At 44.1% G+C, this 9,381-nt stretch overlaps 1 protein-coding gene across 5 annotated transcripts; it reads right to left on the bottom strand.

The window, feature by feature from the left end:
* Nucleotides 1-1,187: 1,187 nt before the first annotated feature.
* Nucleotides 1,188-9,362, bottom strand: LOC115140350 (beta-1,3-galactosyl-O-glycosyl-glycoprotein beta-1,6-N-acetylglucosaminyltransferase 4-like). 5 transcript variants are annotated; one of them, XM_065026856.1, is made up of 9 exons: nt 9,180-9,362; nt 8,961-9,106; nt 8,432-8,504; nt 6,381-6,496; nt 4,622-4,844; nt 4,408-4,493; nt 4,064-4,229; nt 2,961-3,163; nt 1,188-2,624 (listed from the first exon to the last, which is right to left on the bottom strand). In XM_065026856.1, exons 2-9 carry the CDS (start codon nt 9,059-9,061, stop codon nt 2,000-2,002), a joined length of 1,593 nt encoding a protein of 530 aa, XP_064882928.1. In that variant the 5' UTR covers nt 9,062-9,106; nt 9,180-9,362; the 3' UTR covers nt 1,188-1,999. The 5 variants fall into 5 exon arrangements, with proteins under 5 accessions (XP_064882928.1, XP_064882929.1, XP_029534556.1 ...); XM_065026857.1 differs by lacking the exon at nt 8,961-9,106; XM_029678696.2 differs by lacking the exon at nt 6,381-6,496 and having other exon boundaries at nt 9,180-9,359.
* Between the last annotated feature and the right edge of the window lie 19 nt (nt 9,363-9,381).

The following is a 9,381-nucleotide window of genomic DNA, read 5'->3' as shown; positions in this document are numbered from 1 at the left end:
CGACGACACCTGATCGACACAGTGGAGCATAGTACCAACTAACCAGCCAGCCAGCCAGCCAGTCAACCGGCCAGTCGGCCAGCCAGTCAACCAGCCAGCCGACCAGCCAGCCAACCAACCAGCCAGCCAGTCAACCAGCCAGCCGACCAGCCAGCCGGTCGGCCAGCCAACCAGCCAGTCGACCAGCCAGTCGGCCAGCCAGCCAGTCAACCAGCCAGTCGGCCAGCCAGCCAGCCAACCAACCAGCCAGCCAGTCAACCAGCCAGCCAACCAACCAGCCAGCCAGTCAACCAGCCAGCCGACCAGCCAGTCGGCCAGCCAGTCGGCCAGCCAACCAGCCCATCGGCCAGCCAGCCAGTCGACCAGCCAGCCGACCAGCCAGCCAGTCGGCCATCCAACCAGCCGGGCCAGTCAGTCAGCCCTGTCTGCAACACAAACCAACATCTTGTCCTGCTATCTGCTACATTATTTGTTGTGGTAACCTGGCATATTATTAAGATTCACAAGCTCCATAACATCACAAATGATCACATTTCCGACTACATCAGCATTGGCTTGGTAACAGCAGCAGGGCTGAGTTGTGTCATCTGTTTAATGTTGCAGGCCGGAGGGGAGACATTACTTTGTTGGCTGCCAGTGGTAGGAGAGGCTCCCTCCTCTCCTCCTTCTTCTCTCCCTCTCTCTATCCCCCCTCCCTCCTTGCCCCCTTCCATCCCTCCATCTCTCCCTCCCTCCTCTCTAACTCCACTCTGAGGACTGTGCCAGGAGTCAGAGTGTAGACCAGACACTAGGCAGCCTGAGCTGTAGTGGCTGGTCTCCTCCCGTCCGGCCAATGCAGAGTTGATGTATATTAGTGCTGCAGAGTCCTCAGTCTTCAGAGCTCTGGGCTGTGGAGTCGTCACAGAGGAGATTAAAACACCAGTTTGTATCAAGAAGTACAAGTACAACTGCAGCAGGCAGTGTGAGAGGAATACAAGCATATAAACAGTGTGTCTACCCCAAAAACAACAACACTGAACTTACCTTAATACAGTACAAAGCCTACTTATCACATTAAACTTCCTAAAACTTCAGGTACTATATAGGTCTTAGTGTATGCCTAGTTATGGATAGACAGTGAGCTAGGGTAGGGAACAAGATATACTGACCAAGTAAAACCACTTCATGAATTACGCCTTAAGAAACTATTCAAAGTGATAGATGTATTAGGAAACAAATCATTTATACTTATGAAGAGATATAAACCTTGTTGCATTACTGCTGTATCAAACTCCCTTCTCTACAAATGTATACTATCATTTAGATGATAAATACTAAAATACTCATTCTTAATACTAAAATACTCATTCTTAATACTAAAATACTCATTCTTAATACTAAAATACTAAAAAATAAGTGTTTCCATGAAAATGTATAAAAACCTGACATCCAGCTTTGATGTGCCGTTTTGTTAGTCGAGTGTCTTTGGTATTGTTGGTTTGGTAAAGAGTGTAGCATTGTACCTACGTGACAGCATCTTAGAGAATAACAGAAATGACCGTCTATTCAATCTACATGCATTTCTCATTGGATCTGGTATCAAGATGAGACATTCCATTAGGTGTTATTGCAACATGTGACAAGTTCTCTGTGATATCCGTGACAGAACCAGCAGTGTAGATATTTTGGCCATTGATCGTCTTGTTTCACTATCCTCTGAAACGTCCATCTTGGACATCAATTAAAGAACTGTTGGGCGAAGCCTTTTATTCGAACAGTTCAATTGAACTTCAACACTTAATTTTCAGCGGGGTTCAACTTAGTTTGAACTAGTATTCAATAGACATTACAAAAATATTTTTTTTGTAAAACAAGAAAATCCTGCCACTGCAGAATTGGACTTATTCCTTGCAGTTAGTTGATCTGGAGTACCTCATCTGCAGACTGGGTAGATCTTCCATATAAACCAACAAGTGAACTGATTCTCCCATCCCATCTCATTTACAGATGTTTTTCCTTTTCAATTCTTCACAGTGTTCTCCCACCGCCTACGTTTCTCTTCCAATTTCTCCTCTAAACACTTGATAAGCACCGGGTCAACTTTGGGGTCAAACTTGTTAGCGAACCAGTGGCCATAGTTCAGCAACCATCGCAGCTCTGCAGCCCCATATATACAGACACTCCTCATGTGAGTCCCAGTGCAGGGAGGGTACAGAGACCCTTCCAGATAATTCCATTTCACCAGGCGTGTCTTACTCTTCAAGTCTGTTACATCTGGGGCAGACCGGGAGATCTCTCCCGGTACACCGGGGATTCTCGTCAACGTTGCCCAGAAGTGTTCATCCGGAGAGTAAGTGTCAGCTGACCATTCCAGGAAGTCCCTCGCCACCCGGCTGGTTTCCACGAACAGGACAAAGTCACGGGACAAGACGAAGTAGGCGCTGCCGATGAACATCTCAATGTTGTGCGGCGGCGGCGCCTTGGCCTGTGTGGTTCGGACGGGTATGCGGCGGTACTCGTAGGGCACATCCTTCAGCTGGTGCTGGAAACGGAAGCGCTGTTTCTTCAGCTCGCTGGGACGGGAGGTCTCCAGCATGTTGGCACCGTTCAGCGCCTGCAGCTCCGACACCAGCTCACCGTTCGACCTAATGATAATAATAATAATCATTATCAAACGTTTCAATTGTACAGTGCTTTTCAAGACTTTACAGATAAAGACTATACCGTGTACTGCTGACCAGAGTAGCGGTGCCATTTCAGGAGTATATGACTACAAGTACGATTTTAAAAGACTACAGATAAGGACTAGGACTATCATCTGTCGATGTGCTCTTGAGCAAGGCACTTAACCTTAATTGGCTCCAGAGAAGCCATTTCACTACATCTATCCAGTGTATGTGACAATAAAACATTATTAAAATAATTATACTATGAGTAAAATAATCTGTAAAAGTGTATGGAGGGGAGAGGGGGGGGTTTACCTGAGGGGGAAGTCCTGGCCGCAGAGGTTGATGACATACTTCCACTTGACCTCTGACCTTTCTAACAGGTCGTTGAGGCAGTTGAGGTCGGCGTTAAGCCGTGTGATGTGGGCGTACTGCACTGACTCCAGCTTGGAGGCCAGGAAGAGGTTAGGGAAGCAGTGAGCCAGGTTCCTCATGGCTGCTATGAAGCTCTGAGAGGACTAGAAGGATAAGAAGACGCCTATCAATAATCCATATAGGAGACAGGAAATGTGTCTGCTGCTGTACCCAACTCTTCCCATTACACACACAGACATCACTAAAAGCCCTCAAGTAGTCAGCACAAATCCCCTCCGATTGTCCCCTACCTTCTCCAGGCTACCTGGTTGCCGGCCCTACCTTCTCTAGGCTACCTTGCTGCCGGCCCTACCTTCTCTAGGCTACCTTGCTGCAGGCCCTACCTTCTCTAGGCTACCTTGCTGCAGGCCCTACCTTCTCTAGGCTACCTTGCTGCAGGCCCTACCTTCTCCAGGCTACCTTGCTGCAGGCCCTACCTTCTCCAGGCTACCTTGCTGCCGGCCCTACCTTCTCTAGGCTACCTAGGCTACCTTGCTGCCGGCCCTACCTTCTCTAGGCTACCTTGCTGCCGGCCCTACCTTCTCTAGGCTACCTTGCTGCCGGCCCTACCTTCTCTAGGCTACCTTGCTGCCGGCCCTACCTTCTCTAGGCTACCTTGCTGCCGGCCCTACCTTCTCTAGGCTACCTTGCTGCCGGCCCTACCTTCTCTAGGCTACCTTGCTGCCGGCCCTACCTTCTCTAGGCTACCTGGTTGCCGGCCCTACCTTCTCTAGGCTACCTGGTTGCCGGCCCTACCTTCTCTAGGCTACCTGGTTGCCGGCCCTACCTTCTCTAGGCTACCTGGTTGCCGGCCCTACCTTCTCTAGGCTACCTGGTTGCCGGCCCTACCTTCTCTAGGCTACCTGGTTGCTGGCCCTACCTTCTCCAGGCTACCGTGCTGCCGGCCCTACCTTCTCTAGGCTACCTGGTTGCCGGCCCTACCTTCTCTAGGCTACGTGGTTGCCGGACCTACCTTCTCTAGGCTACCTGGTTGCCGGCCCTACCTTCTGGTCATAGTGAATGCAGTAGAGGTTGTGAGGGGCGTAGGTGGCCCTGAAGATCCTCTCGACCATGGCAGCGTTCTTATGCACCACCAGGGAGTACGCCAGCGGGAACCCCCGCTCCTCTTCCGACACTGGGATGACGTCATATCCTCTCGTCTCGATGTACCTGAGATTAGAAGATATGAGAGATGCGATAGTACTTTATTAAAATCACCATTAGGCTGTCATCTTTACAGCCATAGAAAAACACTTACAAAATATTCACAACATTAAAAACCCTTCACAATAAATACATAGAAAACAAAAGGCAAGTTACAAAAGTAGTGTACAGAAAGCACAAGTACCTCTGACAGTCTGAGGTTAAAGACACGAGGCGGTCATCCTCCAAGTCCACTATGACTTTGCGTCTGATCTCCAAGGACTTCCCTACCTTTGACACAAGGATCATAACGGAAAAATAAAACGACTTCACCATCTTATCCTTTATTTTGAAATGTTTTATTTATTTATTTATTTACATATTTAAAATGGTCAAATTAATTCAATCTATTAATGTACCTCCACAGGGTCCAGTTGGTAGATGGCGGTGCAGTTGATGTTGTACTGGTGGTTGGGGTTCTGTGAGGAGCGGTCTGTGATTCCATAGGGTTCGATGTAGAAGTTGTTCCTCAAAGTTACTTTAACATAGAACAGCTTCAGCAGACACAGCAGCAGCAGGGCCAGGGACAACAGGAAGCACCTCTGTCTCAATTTATGGAACAGGGCACATCTTATTTTCATTCTGCAGAAGAAGAAGAAGCAGGAACAGTGTCAATGAACAAATGCACTGTAACAAACATAAGAGTATTCTGTCACTAAGCTACTAACATACATTTAATAAGAAAAGCATGTTATTAGGCTAACTACCCAATTTCAGCCTTTGCCCAACGCTTTCAAATATATATATATATATATATATATATATATATATCAAATGCATTCAGGTGAGAAGTTGTGGGTGGGAATTTATCATGAATATACATTTTGGGGGGGTAAACATAGTTTACCAGAAGTCTACTGACATGCTCTGATAATTAAATAATGTACATCGCAAGCCAATACTGCGTGGACAGTTAGCTCACAGTGGTAAGGCTGCTCCTTCCTGACATCGATCGCCACTTGCAATTGTGTAGGGAAGAAAAGTGCAATCATCACCTTGAAAATTAAGATTAGGGGCTCAATTCAATTTAACCCACATTGCAGTATTTACACAGTAGCTCTTTTCCCAATGGTCAAATTAACTCACAGATTGGTACTGTATAAAGACCTACAACTACTACCAGGGCGACCCTTCTCAGATAGGCTTTCACTTCTCAGAATTATAAACGTGTGGGGAACTGGATGGATATTGTAAATAAAAGATTTGGGGAAACTCACAGCCACTGACCTATCATATGAGCCAACTGTTAGCGAGTTAACATGACCACAGTCGTCATCGATAGTTAACATTGACCACAGTCGTCATCGATTTCTTGTTACGACCGATGTAGCTAAGAATATAAATGTAGAATCCTCAAAACCTACATGGTTTTTTTCTTCCTCTTCGTAAAACCACATAGATGTGTAGTAAAAGTTGTCCCAAATATAAATAGTAAAGTACAGAAACGCCCAAAAACGACTTAAGTTAACGTATTTTTTACTTAAGTACTTTACACCACTGTCTAGAAGGGAGTGTATTTAACACCGAACCCCTACATTGAGATGAGGTAGCGGTACCTTCTCAAGGTGCCTCTACATTACGATGTCAATGGTAGAGTTGAAGCGCTAGGGCAGGGATTCACAAACTTTTTTGGCCTAGTACCCCATTTTGATATCTGAACATTCTGGCGACAACAACCATGTGAAAAAAAAGAATGTTAACTTTTTTAATTGAGGCTATGACAGTCAATTGCAAAACATTCTAACAATATTTCTAATTGTATTCTCAACTCACCATCATATACGTTTCATGTGGGGCTACGAGAGTCAATTGAAAATTTTATTTCACCACCACTAATGAGATGGGGGCTTGATGGATGTTGCGACCGAGCTTCACAAAGTCAGGGGGCGTGGTCGACAGTGAGAACCTCATCTCTCCTGTCATATCCAACCTGGGTCAATATGTGTTTTTAATGCAGACAGCACTGAATAAGCATACAATTCCTTGTAATGCTCGGAGGGAGACGGCACAGTATTCCCTTTGAGTCAGGAACCGAATTTCCTCCATAGTGACCGGTGAATGCATGGTCTGACGCATTCGGCCACGTGACAGCTCGACCAGCTGTTCGATTCCACTTACCGGGATGTCAACTGAGCCAGGATCACAGTCAAACGGATTTCGCTGATTCGGTCACTCATCTGTAGAATTGTTTTGTATTTCCCCTGCATGCTTGCGTTCAGTTTCACAAAATATGTCTGTTACATAGGCAAGGAGACAATTTATTTTAATTACACAGAAAGTCAACAAAGTCTGTTTTTTTTTTACATCCATTGTGAATGACCACAGTTCCTCTCTCAATTCAAAAAAATATTTAAACACTTCACCTCAATAACCACCAAGACAAGTGAAATAGAACAGTCCTGCTCTGATCCGATATCTCCAGAAAGTTTTGCGATGTAGTTTACAATCGATGTTACCTGCTGCATATTTCCGGAGTTCAGCGCTTCAGCTCTTTTGCCGCCAGTTGCTCTCGGTGAACCCATTACAGCTCAGAGGGTGTATCATACAATGTGTCCATATGGCAGAGGGACACACATTCATAACTAGAGTGCAGAGGCCTGCCTTGCCGTCCTATGATCGATGGAGCCTCATCTGTGCAAAAGCCCACCATTCGATCCCATGAATATTCTCGTCAATATAATAACGCAGCACACTGAACATCCCATGTACCGTTTCTTGCTCGGTAATCGTGAGGCAGAACAATATGTCCTCATGAATAGCATCCCCCGAGAAGTATCGAACTAAAGTCAATGCATGGGCATCTCGGCCCTCACAGCTAACGTCCATTTAGAGAGCATAAGGTGGGTTGTTTTTGAGGCATTCAGTCAGTTTCTTCTTGAATGCTAGCTATAGCATACATTCTTAGTTTCACAGTGTTTTCTGACAAAGGTGTAGATGTGAATTGCTGTGCCTCTGCCTCCCCACACATATTAAATATCTGCATTAGTATGTGGTTTCATACCGTAGCTGCTTAGCCATTCACTGTAGGAATGATTCAAGTTGAAAGGTCAAGTGTGGCCTTTTCCCAGGATCCAAGGGCACTCTGTAGTTGAATTGAAACTTTTACATTTGACTAATCTTCATTTAGATTTTTAAGGTTCATCTCATTACAATGATTTTGAGAGACAGACAATATACTATGTTGTATTGATTTTTTACCAGGATTTTGGAAATTCTCCCTCCACCCCATTTTCATATCAGCCGACCCTACACGGGGCCGCAACCCCTAGTTTGGGAACTGCTGCGCTACAGGCAACAAGAGCTAGATTTACTACTCAAATACCAAAATGTATCAGTTTTGCAATGAACTGTCAAAATAAAGACCAGAATTGACGTGTTTCTCTATAACTAAGCCTAAAACATCTGGTTTTCAATAAAGTACAAATGTAAATCATGAAAGTTACTCTTTTAAGAGGCAATATGTAACTAATTGGGCGACCTACCAAATTCACGTAGAAATATGAGTTATAGATCTGTCATCGAAAGCAAGTCTAAGAAGCGTTAGATCAATTCTATGTGCACCAGTTTTATGTTTCATTTTAGCATCTTTTACTTTCGGTTTTGTACACCAGCTTCAAACAGCTGAAAATACAATATTTTTGGTTATTGAAAATATATTTCACCGTGGTTTAGATGGTAGAATGAATCTCTACATTATACTTATTTATTATGTCACAAACTGAAATTTGTCGAACTATTAGAATTTTAGCAACATGGAAATGCCAACATGGAGAGATTTCCACACAGTGCATCTTTAAGCGTATAGTTTTCATTCTGTAGCCAGGGGGCAACAACATGACATAAATGACTATTAGCTGTGTGATAACATACAGGCATTATGGTCTCTCTCTACAGTAATATGATCTATATTAACTGTGTGATAACATACATGCATTAAGTCATATTCATACGGGGGGGTATCGTGTTCATGTAACCGTTCTGTGCCATGCCACGCGCAACAACGTGCGCACGTGCAGAGACACACTCGTGGAAAAAGGTCCTTTAATGTACCGTACTGTCACGGAACAGGATATACCGTGTTCCTAAACTGTGGAATCTGACAGCCCAATATTTAAATAAACACAGCAGGGAAATAGACCAGTATTCATATCAAAACAAAAAGGACATACCTTGCACGCTAAAGACGTCTTTGAGTTTCTACTATGTGCCATCAAAAAGTTTTCCAAAGTCTCGCTAGACAGCCTACAGAGAGAAGAAAAAGTGTTTTACGCTACACAATACACTCACACAAGTTAAAAAGTCATTAAAAAGTAATTGAATTACATTATAAGTTAAAACACACAGCAGTAACATGTATCTTTAATTATAAATAAATTAAAACACACAGCAGTAACATTCATCTTTAATTATAAATTAAAACACACAGCAGTAACATGTATCTTTAATTATAACCTAGTAGTACAGATATTAATACACATTCTCACTACAGGAACGTAGTCACATAAACCTATATTTCAGTAAGCTAAAAGCACTCTCGCGACATACTTGACTAACCTAAACAGCGCTCCTAGTAATCAATGTTTTATCACTTTTTGAGTCAAATTAAACATTCATGCCAGGCAAAACGTAACGTCGGACAAAAATATCTATTACTGTACTGCTAAAGCAAAACAAGAAGAATAAAAAAGTCAGAATAACCTGGAAATGAAGGTGGTTAAAAAATGATCCCCTCTCCTCACCGAAAAACTTTGTCCGTCCAAAAATATGATACATCTTTTGGCATATAAGACTTTAAGCATCTGCCGTAGAGGAGATCTTAGTTTGCTCCGGGTAAAACACGTTATCTGTCAATCACAGGATATTACTGTAAAGCACAACAAATACTTACAAAGGCAGAGGACATAGAAAAATACTTACATTTGTGAAGGAACTTGATTCAGGAAATTCAGCACAGTCATGAGTCCTGTCTGTCTCTCCCTCTCTCTCTCTCTCCGGACCTCTGGCGCTCGATGGCTTGGAGGGGAGGTGTGGCAGAGTGAGGGAGAGGGAGAGGGGGAAGACACACACACACACTGCAGGCAGTCACGGAGACACGAGCGAAAGTCAAGTTCTCCACCCA

Source organism: Oncorhynchus nerka, linkage group LG13 (genome assembly GCF_034236695.1).
Source record: "Oncorhynchus nerka isolate Pitt River linkage group LG13, Oner_Uvic_2.0, whole genome shotgun sequence".
NCBI classification, from domain to species: domain Eukaryota; kingdom Metazoa; phylum Chordata; class Actinopteri; order Salmoniformes; family Salmonidae; genus Oncorhynchus; species Oncorhynchus nerka.
The sequence above is the reverse complement of the archived record's forward strand: the minus strand, read 5'-3'. Positions and strand labels throughout refer to the sequence as shown.